The following is a 16,187-nucleotide window of genomic DNA, read 5'->3' on the forward strand; positions in this document are numbered from 1 at the left end:
TGGTTTCTATGGTTTAAAAGAATGACTCTAGATGCTGTGAAGAGTGGATGGGGATTAGAGGTGAAACAAGTGGCAGCAGGGAGACCAGTTAGGCTTTTTCCAGTCCATTCCAAGGTTCATGGTAGAGTGGATTGGGACAATCATAGTCAAATTAGAAATAGGTGGGATTGGGCCTATATTTTGGAGATTGGATAGACAGAATGTGTAGGTGGTTTAAGACAGGAAAAGCTCAGCCTTGAGAATGAATCCTACATGTTGGCTTTGGCAGCTGGGTGGATGGTGGTCCTTACTAAGTAAAATGGGAAATTTGAGAAAAGGTAGGAGAAAGTTTGTCTAGAGGTTGGGGTGGAGGGAGTGTTGGTAATCAGGGGTTTTGTTTTGAGCTTGTGAGATAACCAAGTAGAGATAAACAAGGAGGTGGAGTAAGGGAAAAAAATCAGGGTTCAAGATACACATAAAGGCAGGGTATTGGCTGAGAGCCAACAGTGCAGGTGTGCAGAAAAAGAAAAAGGAACTGCAGACTGAACCCTCTCTCACTCTGACTTAGAGAGTAGAAGCGTTTAGAAAAGACTGAGCAAGAGAGATTCAGGGAGAAAAAGACTAGTGGGGGATGAAAAGAGCTAGGACATGGTGATGCCATGGAAGCTGACAGAAGGAAGTAGATGAGAAGCCAAATAAGACAAAACTGGAGCAGGGACTGTGGGCTTGGGCAGCATGAAGGTCTTGGCAGTGGTCTCGAGTGAAGGGTTCCCTGGAAGCCTGACTCGTGTACATTGAGGGGAATCTTAGGGATGACTACTGCCAGCTCTCAGGAACTTTGCTGTGCAGGATGGTGGAGATTAGGCCTGGATGTGGAGGAACCACAGAGGACTCAATGGGAATGTGTGGCTGAGAAGGGGACAGTGATGAGGAGTGGGAGCCAGTTGCCTGAGTAAAGTCCTGAGAGGGCATGAGGTGGGAGCAAGTGGAAGGGTCGGCCTTTGTTAGGAGCAGGGTTGATTCACCCATAGAAACAGCGAGGAAAACAGGATAGGTTCAGATGCAGATACAGCAAGTTCCAGCCAGATTGCTTTTATCTGTCCCCCTTCCCTTTTTAAAATTTTTGGCTGCACTGCATGGCTTCTATCTCAGTTCATCAGCAAAGTGTTGAACCCCAGCTTTGGCAGTGAAAGCCCAGAGTCCTAACCACTATGCCACCAGGGAACTCCCCTGCTTTCATCTTCTTAATATGGTTGAGGCAGTTCCACCAGCTGGGAGTGGGGGTGGGTTGGCAGGTAGGCAGTTTGAGGTGTGAGTCTTTGAGAGTGGGAAACAGAACATTTTGATCCTAAGTTCTGTAGCATCACCTGATAGTGAGGATTGCCCATAGAGTAGATGCTTGCTCTGGAATTCTTATTCATCAGCTAAGAAAAACTTCAAACATATAACTTTCAAAGACTAACTTAGAAATGTTTTTGACAATGAAAGAAGCCATGCTAATGTATTATCTTCTCATGTATAGAGGTTTAGTAGAAACTTTTAAAAAACATACAAGATTTTTATATTCTTTTTGAGCATCTAGAGACTGAGAAAGAAAGGACCACAAACTCAAAAAAGAAAAATGGGCAAAAGTCTTGAACAGACAGTTTGCCCAAAGAGTAATACAAATTATATCCATTTCTTACATGTTAGGTTGGCAAACATCTTTTTTTTTTTAATTTTTAAAATTTATTTTTAATTGAAGGATAATTAGTTTACAAAATTGTATTTCTGCTATACATTGACATGAATCAGCCATAGGTATACATATGTCCCCTCCCTCTGGCTCCTCCCTCCCACCTCCCACTCCTCTCCACCACTCTAGGTTGTTGCAGAGCCCTGGTTTGAGTTCCGTGAGTCATACAGCAAATTCCCATTGGCTATCTATTTTACATATGGTAGTGTATATGTTTCCGTGTTACTTTCTCCGTTCGTCCCACCCTCTCCTTCCTCCCGCCGCTTGTGTCCATTTAAGTCTATTCTCCATGTCTGTGTCTCCATTGCTGCCCTGCAAATAGGTTCATCAGTACCATCTTTCTAGATTCCATATATGTGTGTGTGTGTGTGTGTGTGTGTGTGTGTGTGTGTGTGTGTATATATATATGTATATGTACCACAGCTTCTTTATCCATTCATCTGTTGATGGTCATCTAAGTTGTTTCCATGTCCTAGCTATTGTAAATAGTGCTGCAGTGAACATTGGGGTACATGTGTCTTTTTCAATTTTGGTTTCCTCAAAGTGTATGCCTAGTAGTGGGATTGTTGGGTCATATAGTAGTTTTATTCCTAGTTTTTTAAGGAATCTCCATACTGTCTTCCATAGTAGCTGTTACCAGTTTACATTTCCACCAATAGTACAAGAAGGTTCCCTTTTCTCCACACCCTTTCCAGCATTTGTTGTTTTTGGATTCTTTGATGATGGCCATTCTGACCAGTGTGAGGTGATATCTCATTGTAGGTTGATTTGCATTTCTCTGATAATGAATGATGTTGAACATCTTTTCTAGTGTTTAATAGCCATCTGTATGTCTTCTTTCAAGAAATATGTTTATATCCTTTGCCTACTTTTTGATTGAGTTGTTTGTTTTTCTGGGATTGTGTTTTAAGGTTGGCAGACAACTTAACATTTGCTGATAATAGACTCTGCAGTAAGGCTTTGGGGAAACACAAATTCTCACTTATTACTGGTTGAAATGCTGCATAATACAGTCCCTAAGAAGAGGAATCTGGTGAGATCAACCAAAGGTCCTGTTGTTTGGCCTTCTACGCAGTATTCTCATGAATTTGTGCTATGGGTACACTTGCAGCATACAAATGACTACATGCAGGGTTATTCATTAAGTCATTGTTTATTATAACAGAAGGCTGGAAACCCCTTTGAGTATTCATCATTGGGGACTGATTGATTTAACTCCAATACATCCACACAATGAGATCCTATGTGATAGTTCTAAAAGGAAAATCTCTGCATGCTGACGTGGAGAGATTTCCAGGGTATGTTTGTAAGTGAAAAGAGCAGAACTCAGAATGGCATAGATAGCATTTTGTTTCTTTTCTAAAAGGAGAGGAACTGGATATACTTATGTTTGTTTGGTTTTGCATAAAGAAACATCAGAAGAAAAAAAAAACAAACTATTAAGTGATTATTTGTTGAAAATAGAGGGGAACAAATTGGCAGGAGACAGAGGAGGAAGTGAGACCTCTCAGTGTACATATTCTTATGTCATTTTGATTTTGGAACATGCAAAGATTATTAATCTATTCTAGCAAAAAAAAAAGAGTACTTTACAATAAAGTTTTGGAAATCATCATCATCTTTATCAGTGTCATTATTATAAACTGGTTAATGAAGTTTGGTGATGCAGGCAGTAAGGTAAGACAAATATGGTAATGGGATTTTGTAATTTAGGAGGCCTTGGGATTATTAGGAAAACTGTTGAATAGGTTCTGTTCAAATTAAGAGAAAACAGTATCTAAGGAAAACATTATCAAAGTAACTGATCCTAAGAAGTATCTTACTATAATTCAGTGATAGCTTTGCTATTAAAACATTTTTTTAATTTCTTTGAAAGGTTAACACGTTTCATTTTTAACTGTAATAATGTGTTGTAGAATGAATTTAATGTTGCCACAAAGTACACATTTTTGTTGCTGCATAATATACTTTTTCCACTAATATGCATTACTGTTTTGTATTTTATTACAGCCTTCCCCCTGAAGCTCCCCACCCCCACCGCCTACCCTGGGAACATTTCTGAACTTCAGAATACCCCTGAAAGTTAAATGGTTCATCTTGTTCCAGGTGGTGAATTTTGATTGTTGAAAGTTTCTAGGGAAAATGTAGGAACCTGGAATCATTTTCCCCTACCTTTTGCATTTTCAAAAGAACTTAAACTGAATGGTACATGAGATCTACAGTCCTTCGGGCATTGTTCTAGGGCAGTGTTATCTTCTCCTCAGATACTATGACAGCAAGTCCTTGAAATTTACATGTGTCCATCAGATCCCTGTACCTAGCTGTGCATCTTCTTTGTTCATCAGCTCAGTCATGGCTTTGTTCCTTTAGCAGGATGCCTGGCACATAGTAGATTATTGAATCATTGTCCCTGGGGTTCAGTTTCCTTGTTGATAAAATGGAATGATAGTGTTGGTGCCCTGCCATTCTCCCTGGGTGATTCTGAAAAGCAAATGAGGTGATTAAAGATTGCAAAGTCTTTGTAAATTGAACGTAAATTTAGTTATGGTTTGGTTTCATCTCTTATTAAGGATTCTCCATGTATTTCATGATAAATAAATTCTTTTTGGTATTCTCTTTTTCTTGTATCTGAATTTGAAGCTGTCTTCATTTTATCTTTTTCTAGATCTAGTGGAGAGCATGAAAACATCCCTCTTTTCTCTTTAATTTATCTGAACCTTTGTCCACCTGTCAGTTGGAGAGAAATCTATGGTTCTAATATGAATTAAAGCTAATTATATAATCTAGTCATCACAATGATTTGTAGAAGTAGTAATAGTTGCTAACAAAATGGTAGTTTTTGGTTTTGTCACTGAGTGATTTTTTTTCAACCTAGAATGTTTACTATTCTAATATTGTCAGCCAACTGCTAAAATATTCAGCACATAAGCCGTTGCTTACCCTACAGAACAGATTATTTGAAAAGGGGGTCTGAGAAAGGATTCATAGAGCTGGTAGTATTTATTTAAGTTCTCTTGTCTGGTGGGCTTTTATGCTGTTCGTTGGTCCTCCAGTGATTGGCCCTTAAAGAGGTTTTTGTTTTTGTTTTAGTTGAATGTACTCAACCATGCTCAAATTAATGCCACAATTATAAGCAGAGACTAGGAGCGGGAGGCGGGAATTGAGGGAGAGCAACTATTAGATAATAGAAAAATTCCACTTGTAATTAATCTTTAATCCACAGGACTTTTATAGCAGATGTTTGCATTTTATCTACCCCACAGTACCTTGTGTACCTGCCATGGTGGATAAACATCAACTTTTGATGAATTTGCACCCTGATGTCATAGAAACAGTAAAAATCAAAGATTAAAAAAAAACAAAACAAAGATTAAAACAGCACATGGTTATCTGGTCTCCTAGGGCAAATTGAAGCATGGTGCTGAGGCAGTTATTTACGTAATTCAGACCCACATCTGGTTTATGAAAATGGATGCAGTATTTATTGAACACTTACTATGTGCCAAGCTGTATACTGAACATTCTATGTATTAATCTTTATAATATTTTAATCTTTATAGTATTCCTGTGATTGATTAATCTTTATAGTACTGATTAATCTTTATAATATTCCTGTGAACTATATATGGGCTTCCCTGGTGGCTCAGTTGGTAAAGAATCTGCCTGCAATGAAGGAGACCTGAGTTCAGTCCCTGGGTTAGGAAGATCCCCTGAAGAAGGGAATGGAAATCAACTCCAGTATTCTTGCCTGGAGAATTCCTTGGACAGAGGAGCCTGGTGGGCTGTATTTCAAGGGGTCGCAAAGAGTTGAAACTATATATTTTTTGATCCTGACTTTAGAGACCAGGATAATGAGGAAAGATTAAGTAACTTGCCCAGGATTACAAGCTAAGTGACAGAAATAGGACTGAAACCTTAACTTTGTCTAATACGTAAATCTGTGACTTTTTTTATTCTGTGTAGTATGACCAGTCATACTTTTGCCAGAGGTATTTGGTATGTCACTTTTCAGCTTTGGTGTAAAATCTTCACTGGTAGAATGAGATAAGATGCTGCAAGAAAAATAAGCAAAGAAATTATTTCCTTCACCTGGTAAGATGTTATGCCACTACTTTTGATCAGAGAATGACAAGAATAAATTATAGGAAGACCAACTAGGACAAAGATCAACCACCAGCCAGCAAACAAAAAATAGCTAAGCTTACACTTTAGAAAGTTTGAGCTGAAAATGAAGTCTAAAGAAAAATTATGAAAAATTAAGTGTGGGTGTTTCAAATACATCTACTAGGCTCTTCCCAAATAGGGGGTGGGAGTCCATAGAATTCAGGATTCATATTTTTTGCCTGTGAATCTTTGTCTATGTATTAGTTTGTATAATCATATCCACTCTAGCCTTGTCTGGATGGTGACATCAGAGAGTGTGATTTGAATACCCTTCCACAGTGAGCTGTAACTTTCAAGTTCCAGACTCCACATTCATCTGGCTTCTTAAATCATGATCTATTGGACTGTTTAAAATTCAAATTGTAGGGAATCTGAAGTTTACTCTGAAAAAATTTCTTGTCTAAGAATTAAGAACTACAGCTTTGTAGGCTTGTGCATGCCCTGACTCTTGGTATACCAGAGTGAGTAGTTATTTTCTCTTATGGAGGGTTGTTTAGATATCTTGAAAGTACGTGAAAGGAATTTTTGATCTTCAAGCCATATTAAAATGACTAAGATTTCAAAGGTACTAATTACTACTCTCCACAAGGAGGAGATCTGGAAGTGGTCATTTTAGTAACACTGCCTGTTTTACCCAGTAGTCTCTTTGTAAAATCCTGTTTGTGAAACTTTGTGTTTAATTTCAGGAATGTGGCTTTTGAGTAGAACATAATAACTACATTACCTTAAGGGGCTTCCCAGGTGGCACAGTGGTAAAGAATCCACCTGCCAATGCTAGGAAATATGGGTTCAATACCTGGGTCAGGAACATTGCCTGGAGTAGGAAATGGCAACCCATTACAGTATTCTTGCCTGAAAAATTCCATGGACAGAAGAGCCTGGTGGGCTGTAGTACATGGGGTTGCAAAGAGTTGGACAGGAGTGAATGACTGAGTGAGTGAATGAGGAGTGAATGACTGAACTGAACTGAATGAGCATGCATGCACATTTTCTTCAAAAGGAATGGACATTTCTGTCTGGTATTGTATTAGTCAGCATCAACTCACAGTTTCTTAGTAGTGGTGACTTGACTTGAAGCAGCAGATACAGCAAAATATGCTGAAACTTCATTTTACGTAAAAGTCAGACCTCCCAAATTTTGTATCATTCAGTTTAGTGATTTGGCTATTATCAGGTTAGTGACAAGCTGGAATAGAAGGAAAGGTATGAGAATTGAGGGATTCAAGGAGCCGTGCATGACGTTGGTCGGTAGTCATAAAGTAGGAGAGGAAAAAGAGATTGTAGAGCACTTCTGAGATGTGTGTTTTGTATGCCTCCTCCACCATCTGTTCTCACTGAGGTAGTGTAGCAAAAACCTATTAGGTTTGTGTCATTAATACACTGCAGATATTTTCCTTCAACAAATCAGTTATGCTGGTAATTTGAAAGCCCAGAAGTAAATTGATCACAAACTAGTATGTTATTTGACTGGCTTGGCCATCCTGCTTACTTAGCTGGAATAGTGGGGATGCTTTGTAATCTTCCTGTTAAAAAAAAATTGTATGTGTGTATTGGGAAGAGGATGTCAGCAAGTAGCCGACTTTACTGTTTTTCTAGTGATGTGACACCTACAAGGACCCACAGCTGTATGACCACCCCTTTCCCCCATTTCCTCGGGCTCGTGAGTTCTCAGTAGGAGCAATTTTGCCACCTAGTGGGTGGGAATTGGTTGGGGGATAGTGCTCGGTGACAAATGACAGTCAGGGGCGCCCTGTGTGTAGCTCCTTGAGTGTCTTCTGAATTGGGGAAACCCCTTGAGTAAAATATTTGGTACAGAGCTGTGTTTATTGACTGTTGCCCTTTTTTTTTTTCGTTCAGGAGTCATAGGCAAACACTGCTTCAAAGCAGTTTGTCAGAAGTGGTTGAGACTGATTCATTGGCACTTTAAATCTTCATAAGTTTAAACTTTTTGTTATCTGTGAGAATATCACTAGAAATAAGACTGGCACTGTTGTGTTCCACACCTGTTGTGTCTTACCTGAGAGAGAGTTATTCCTTTGTTTGAACCTTCTCTACCCTGAGGATTGTGATGACTATTTCTAATTTGTCTCATACAATTCCCATGACATTCTGTGTCTTGGATATCTAAAGAAATGCTTTTTTTATATTCATGTACATCTTATATATATTTGGTAGGCTTAAAGCCTCAAAGCATTTTTCTTTTAAAGAAATAATACATGCCCTCTCTACTCTATTGATTCGGCCTCTCTGCACAGATCAAAGATTACACAGCACTTTAGGTTGCGTTATAACAAATTACAGTATAAGTACAGTTCAAATTAATTATACTTTATTTGATTACTTAAGTATAGTTCAAATTAATTACATTGTACTTTATTTGGTTACAAAGGGACTAACAGCCACTAAGGAACTTAATATCTCTTCTGAATTTCATCATTAAAATACAATTTTTAAAACATACTTTGATCTTTGGTTACCATAAATTGAAATTGAAAAGGATCATGATTATATTCCATTTGAATTCAGGTTTTTTATTAAGGGATTTATTTAAGCTTTAGTGATTATTTTCATTATTATTACTAATTAAGTTTTTTTTAACACAGCTTCATTGATTTGATGTATAATAAACTGCAAATATTTACTTATTTTATTTGTTTGTTAACTTTTTATTTTTTATTGGGATATAGCCTATTAACAAGCAATGTTGTGATAGTTTCAGGTAAATGGCAAGGGACTCAACCATACAAATATGTGTACCCCAAACTTCTCTTTCATCCAGACTGCCTCATAACATTGAACAGAGTTCCATGTGCTGTACAGTAGGTCCTTGCTGGTTATCCATTTTAAATATAGCAGTGTGTACATGTCCATCCCAAACTCCATAATTATCCCTTTCCCCCATCCTTCTCCCCAGCAACCATAAGCTCCTTTCTGAAGTCTCTAAATATGTTTCTGTTTTGTAAGTAAGTTCATTTATATCATTCCCTTTTAGATTCCACATATAAGGGACGTCATACGGTGTTTCCTCTCTGTCTGACTTATTTTTCTCAGTATGACACTCTCTAGATCCATCCATGTTGCTACAGATGGCATGGTTTCATTCTTTTTAGTAGCTAAGTAATATTCCATTGTATATATGTACCACATCTTCTTTATACATTCTTCTGTCAATAGACATTTTAAACTGCAAATATTTAAAGCACACAATTTGATGAGTTTGTCACATATGTACTGTGATGTCATCTACTCAAGGAAGATTGATGATGACCTGTCCATCATTTTCAAAGTTTTCTCGTGCCGTTTTGTAGTCCCTCCTTGCCCATCCCCGCAGAAACCACTGGTCTGCTGATTTGCTTTCTGTCGCCTTAGATTAGGTTGCATTTTTTAGAATTTTATATAAATGGAAGCACAGTCTTTTTGTTTTTTATCAGGCAGTATTGACTTACATATCCTTTTAGTTCCAGTTCAGACATCATAAGAGATCTTCTAGAAGAAGAAGAAGCCTGGGAAGCATCACATAAGTGAGTTCTTGTCATCACTAAATAGTCATGTACTTTAACCTGATAAATTATGGTTCTATACAATTGATTTGCAAACCAAAGAATATTTGTGCTTACTGACTTAAGAAAGTAATAATTCATGCATCTCAAGATAAAGATTTCTGGTTCACTACTTGTTTCTGTATATTTCTGCTTCTAGCTTAATAACTCTGGTTACTTGTCAGAAGTTTTTCTTCTAAAGATAAATTGTTCCAGTGGGCAACTTATAGTCGGGATTTAACAGTCAGGCCTTAAGCACTGGCTTAGTGTCTTTAGAAAACTTCTAATCCTTCCCTAAATGTTACTAGTCATAAGACTGTAGTTTATCCAGGCAGATTTGTTTCACTGCAGTTTCAGGAAGATCACACACCTCAAGTGGGCCCTCACAACTGCCTAGCACTTTTACTGTTTCTGTGATTATTTCTTTGTCTTGTTCTTCACAGAGATTATTTGTACCCTTCTCAATTCTCAGTGGCTCAAGCCTAGCTGAAGACCTTGTCTTTTCTTTTGTAGAGAAAATAGAAGCTGTTGTGTGGGAATCCTCACCTTTCCAACATCGAATGTATAAATCTGCCTGGTTTTGTACATATTTTATTCCTCCTTTTATAGTTCCTTCCTTTTATAATAAAGGGTTTTCCCTGTATTATAGAGTCCAGTTTTTCCTACCTCATTCCTGCCCTCTTATCAGGAAAATTACCTCTTCTCTCTGTTCTTGTTGAAATACTTCTGCTTCTCCTCTCTCTCTCTCTCTCTCTCGCACTGTTTTTTGTTTGTTTTTTTTATTTTTTAATTTAATATATTTTTGGCTGCACTGGGTCTTCGTTGCTGTGTGTGAGCTTTCTCTAGTTGCAGCAAGCAGGGGCTCCTCTTCATTGCAGTGCTTGGGCTTCTCATTGTGGTGGCTTCTCTTGTTGCAGAGCACAGTCACTAGGCACACAGGCTTCATTCCTCCACAGCATATGGGAATCTTCTCAGACCAGGAATCGAACCTGTATCCCCTGCATTGGCAGGCAGATTTTTTTCTTTTCTTTTCTTTTTTTTTTTAACATTCTAAAAGAACTGATATTTTATTACAGAACCTAATTGAAACTATTGTTGGTATTTCAATATATTCCTGAAGAAATGTTGGAATTGGAATAGCATTTATAATTCACTTTATGGCTGTGAAAAGGCAGTCATCTTCCACTTAAAACTGTAACCAACGATGAAATATATTTCAAGAATATAAACATTTGGTCTAACAATCTTTTAATATTGGTTAAAAACAGACTTTTGCTGATGGAAATAACTTTAATCCAATGTGCAAAAGAAGTACAGTTTGTACTTAAGATACGTAAGACCAATGCTTCTGTACTGTTTACACACCTAAAAGATCTTAAACGTATTGATTTCAGGAAGAACACTGCTACTATGGATAATTACGTGCTACTGAGAGACCAAAAGCTTGATGACACTCTTTAAATTACACAAATGTATCTGAAGAGGCACACCTATTCTTGTCCTAATCTTGATCTACACAAAAATCCAATTTCAAAATCATTTGGGAATTATTTTATTCTAGGAAATCTTGAAATTGTTGCAAGTTTACAAACCTTGTCTCTGAGAGCCAGATTCCTACATTTCCTTTTCTAACCCTGTCACCACTGGTCCAGCCCACAAATCCCATTGGCTATAGAGTAGCAACAGCCAAAATAAGAGGAGTGAAAAAACTCAGCCTTCAGGCCGTCAACACGGCAGGTGGATTCTTATCCACTGCTCCAGCAGGGAAGTCCTCTCATTGGGTTTTCAGCAAGCCTGAATCGTTCCCAACTTGAAACCAACCAACTAAACACTTAGCCTCCCCTCTCACTTAGTTTCCTCCTGCAACTGCTCTTGTGTCTCTCCTGCCTTTCTCAGTAGGCAGCCTCTGCTTGCACTTTGCATTCCTCATCTCTCGCTTACTCGTCAGCATCCTCAGCCAGGCCTAACAGTTCTTCTGAAATAGCCTTTACTGAAGTCATTGAAGACCATGTTATACTGTGCTGTGCTTAGTCACCTGGTTGTGTCCTACTCTTTAAGACCCCATGGACTGTAGCCTGCCTGGCTCCTCTGTCTCTGGGATTCTCCAGGCAAGAATACTAGAGTGGGTTGCCATGCCTTCCTCCAGGGGATCTTTCCAGCCCAGGGATCAAACCCAGGTGGCCAAGTCCAAAGAACAACTTGTTAGGCCACATCTCCTTTGACTTCTCAGCGGAATCTGATGCTCTTGATGTCTTCATGTTTCTGAAAGCCTCTCTGGGGCTGAAAGAGGTAAATCTCTACCCTAAGGTCAGTTAATAATAAGTGATAAGTGGTAGAACTGAGATTTCAATCTAGTATGTCAAAATTCAGCTCTTTTGACCATTAAGCTAAATTGTCTGTCCCAAGAATGAGGCTTACTGTGCTGACATTTTGTAGTATTATAGCTGAATCACTGGGAGAATGGAAAAGGTATTTGGTGGCTCAGACACTAGTGTCTTATGAGTGTTTGAGATTGTGGCTGCCTTATTTTCACCTGAGCATTTCTGAACTTTGAATTCTGGGAGAAGAGACCACTCATTAGCTAACTACTTCCTCTTGTGCCATGAATCACCCTGTTAATGCTAAACTAAACCCTCACATCAATGGCTGTGACAAGCTTAAACCCAGAATTCCTGAGTCCAAGCCCATTTTTGTCAATGATGACCAACCTCTTAAAGTCATTACTATGAGAAAGCACTTAGAAAACAAATCCCATTGTTGATTCTCACAGATAGTCACTGTTAAATCTGGAAGGATGTGAGTGCTCATCTAGTCCAGTCCCTTCATTTTATAGGGAAGGACACTGAGCTCCAGAGAGGTAAGTTTGACAAGGTTAAGGTTCACAGCTAGTTAGTGACGCTGCTGGGGTAGGAATCCAGGCTTCCTGGTTTCAGCTGGATATGGAGCCGTTTGAACCAGCTTATGCCACAGTGCAGCTTTAGAAACAGAATCAGGAAGGCGGTTCTAAGATGGTGGAGGAATAGGACAGGGAGATCACTTTCTCCCCCGACAAATTCATCAAAAGAACATTTGAACGCTGAGTAAATTCCACAAAACAACTTCTGAATGCCGGCAGAGGACATCAGGCACCCAGAAAAGCAGCCCATTGTCTTCAAAAGGAGGTAGGAAAAAATATAAAAGACAAAAAGAGAGACAAAAGAGGTAGGGACAGAGCTCCGTCCCGGGAAGGGAGTCTTTAAAAAGAGAGACGTTTCCAAACACCAGGAAACACTCTCACTGCTGAGTCTGTGGCGAGCCTTGGAACCGCAGAGGGCAACATAACCAGGAGGAAAAATAAATAATTAAACCCCACAGATTACGTGCCCAGTGGTAACTCCCCCAGCCGAGAAGCAGTGCAGATGTCTGCATCTGCCACTAGCAAGCGGGGGCTGGGCAGGGAGGCACGGGCTGCATTGCTTAGAGTAAGGACTGGGCCTGAATGCCCTGAAGGCAATCTGAGGGAACTAACTTGGGCTAGCAAATCAGACTGTGGGATAGCTACCACGTGAAAAGCCCTAACCTAAGACACCGTCAGGCCCACTCACAGAACAACGACTGAGCAGAGCTAGCAGGCTGCAGACCAACCCCCTCTGGTGACAGGCAGCCAGAGCTGGAAGGGGGCAATCGCGGCCCCAGAGAGGCATTATCTACCAAACTGCAAGCAGGCTTCGTTGCTAAGACTTCTTGGGATTCTGGACAGCCAACATCCGCCTGAGAAGGTGGGCCGGTTGTACACCCAGAAAACCGAGCAGCAGGGACAGGAGAGGTGATAAGTCACAGCAACCGCGCTTGCCAAACACCTGGTCACCTGAGCTGCTTGGACCTGGGAAGGGCACAAAACGCAGGCCCAACCGAGTCTGCACCTCTGAGGACTACCTGAGTACCTGAACCTGAGCAGCTTAGACCTGGGAAGTGCATACAACGCAGGGCCGGCCTCAGACAGTTCCCAACAGAGCAACCTAGAGCCTAAGCAGTGTTGACAGGGAAAGCACACACACTGTGAGTGGGGGCAAACCCAGTGTGACCGAGACACTGCGAACACACTCCAGTGTTATTTGTTTGCAGTGTCCCTCCCTCCCCACAGCACGACTCAACAAGTGAGCCTAAAAAAGGGTCCACCACCGCCCCCTTGTGTCAGGGTGGAAATTAGACACTGAAGAGACCAGCAAACAGAAGCTAAAACAGAAGGAACCGCCCTGGAAGTGACAGGTGCAATAGATTAAAACCCTGTAGTTAGTACCAACTACATAGGAAGGGACCTATAGATCTTGAGAAATATAAGCCGGATCAAGGAACTATCTGAAAATGAACTGACCCCACACTGCCCACAACATCACCAGAGAAAGTCCTAGATATATTTTTACTATTTTTACTATCATTCTTTATTTTTTTAAATTAAAAAAAAATTTTTAAGCCCTCTATTACTCCTTTAATTTTCATTTTTATAACCTACTATTACTTTGCAACAAAAAAAGAGAGACCCTATTTTTTAAAGCAAACTTCATATATATATATATATATATAATAATTTTTGTGACTTTTTTTTCTTTAATATTGTATTTTTGAAAATCCAACCTCTACTCTAGATTTTTAATCTTTGCTTTTTGGTAGTTGTTATCAATTTTGTACATTTAAGAACCCAATCTTCAGTACCCATTTTTACTTGGGAGCGAGATTACTGTCTTGACTGCTCTCTCCCCCTTTGGACTCTCCTTTTTCTCCACCAGGTCGCCTCTATCTCCTCCCTCCCCCTTCTCTTCTCTACCCAACTCTGTGAATCTCTTGTGTGTTCTGGGCTGTGCAGAACACTTAGGGAACTGATTACTGGCTGGATCTGTCTCTATCCTTTTGATTCCCCCCTTTATCTTCCTGGCCACCTCTGTTTCCTCCTCCCTCTTCTCTTCTCTGTGTAACTCCGTGAACATCTCTGAGCGATCCAGACTGTGGAGCGCACATAAGGAAGTGATTACTGGCTAGCTTGCTCTCTGTTTTGATTCCACCTCATCTAACTTGGGTCACCTCTATCTCCCTCCTCCCTCTTCTCTTCTCCATGTAATTCTGTGAACCTCTCTGGGTGTCCCCTCACTGTGGAGAAACTTTTCATCTTTCAGTTCAGTTCAGTCGCTCAGTCCTGTCCGACTCTTTGCGACCCCTTGAATCACAGCACGCCAGGCCTCCCTGTTCATCACCAACTCCCAGAGTTCACCCAGACTCACGTCCATTGAGTCAGTGATGCCATCCAGCCATCTCATCCTCTGTCGTCCCCTTCTCCTGACCCCAATCCCTCCCAGCATCAGAGTCTTTTCCAATGAGTCAACTCTTCACATCAGGTGGCCAAAGTACTGGAGTTTCAGCTTTAGCATCATTCCTTCCAAAGAAATCCCAGGGCTGATCTCCTTCAGAATGGACTGGTTGGATCTCCTTGCAGTCCAAGGGACGCTCAAGAGTCTTCTCCAACACCACAGTTCAAAAGCATCAATTCTTCGGCGCTCAGCCTTCTTCACAATCCAACTCTCACATCCATACATGACCATAGGAAAAACCATAGCCTTGACTAGACGAACCTTTGTTGGCAAAGTAATGTCTCTGCTTTGCAATATGCTATCTAGGTTGGTCATAACTTTCCTTCCAAGGAGTAAGCGTCTTTTAATTTCATGGCTGCAGTCACCATCTGCAGTGATTTTGGAGCCCCCAAAATTAAAGTCTGACACTGTTTCCACTCTTTCCCCATCTATTTCCCATGAAGTGATGGGATCAGATGCCATGATCTTCATTTTCTGAATGTTGAGCTTCAAGCCAACTTTTTCACTCTCCACTTTCACTTTCATCAAGAGGCTTTTGAGTTCCTCTTCACTTTCTGCCATAAGGGTGGTCTCATCTGCATATCTGAGGTTATTGATATTTCTCCCAGCAATCTTGATTCCAGCTTGTGTTTCTTCCAGTTCAGCGTTTCTCATCATGTACTCTGCATATAAGTTAAATAAGCAGGGTGACAATATACAGCCTTGACGTACTCCTTTTCCTATTTGGAACCAGTCTGTTGTTCCATGTCCAGTTCTAACTGCCGCTTCCTGACCTGCATACAAATTTCTCAAGAGGCAGATCAGGTGGTCTGGTATTCCCATCTCTTTCAGAATTTCCCACAGTTTATTGTGATCCACACAGTCAAAGGCTTTGGCATAGTCAATAAAGCAGAAATAGATGTTTTTCTGGAACTCTCTTGCTTTTTTCATGATCCAGCGGATGTTGGTGATTTGGTCTCTGGTTCCTCTGCCTTTTCTAAAACCAACAGAAACATGTATACTATCATGTATGAAATGAGTCACCAGTCCAGGTTCGATGCACGATACTGGATGCTTGGGGCTGGTGCACTGGGATGACCCAGAGGGATGATATGGGGAGGGGGGAGGGAGGAGGGAGGAGGGTTCAGGATAGGGAACACATGTATACCTGTGGCGGATTCATTTTGATATTTGGCAAAACCAATACAATATTGTAAAGTTTAAAAAAAAAAAAAAAAACCAACTTGAACATCAGGAAGTTCACGGTTCACATATTGCTCAAGCCTGGCTTGGAGACTTTTGAGCATTGCTTACTAGCCTGTGAGATAAGTGCAATTATGTGGTAGTTTGAGCATTCTTTGGCATTGCCTTTCTTTGGGATTGGAATGAAAACTGACCTTTTCCAGTCCTGTGGCCACTGCTGAGTTTTCCAAATTTGCTGGCATATTG

At 40.2% G+C, this 16,187-nt stretch overlaps 1 protein-coding gene across 6 annotated transcripts in view; it reads left to right on the top strand.

Annotated features, from left to right (window-relative positions):
- The window catches only part of RAD18 (RAD18 E3 ubiquitin protein ligase), a 110,842-nt gene that overhangs the window by 83,772 nt on the left and 10,883 nt on the right, over positions 1-16,187 (top strand). For 4 of the 6 annotated variants that reach the window (XR_009732456.1, XM_061396341.1, XM_061396336.1 and 1 more), the window contains one exon: positions 9,337-9,399. The exons of 1 other annotated variant lie outside the window; for it this stretch is intronic. Coding sequence is in view for 4 of the 5 variants with exons in the window: in XM_061396341.1 (XP_061252325.1) it covers positions 9,337-9,399 (63 nt within the window). In the remaining variant the exon portion in view is untranslated. One more of the 6 variants, XM_061396339.1, reaches the window with a different exon arrangement.

Source organism: Bos javanicus, chromosome 22 (assembly GCF_032452875.1).
Source record: "Bos javanicus breed banteng chromosome 22, ARS-OSU_banteng_1.0, whole genome shotgun sequence".
Taxonomy (NCBI): Eukaryota; Metazoa; Chordata; class Mammalia; order Artiodactyla; family Bovidae; genus Bos; species Bos javanicus.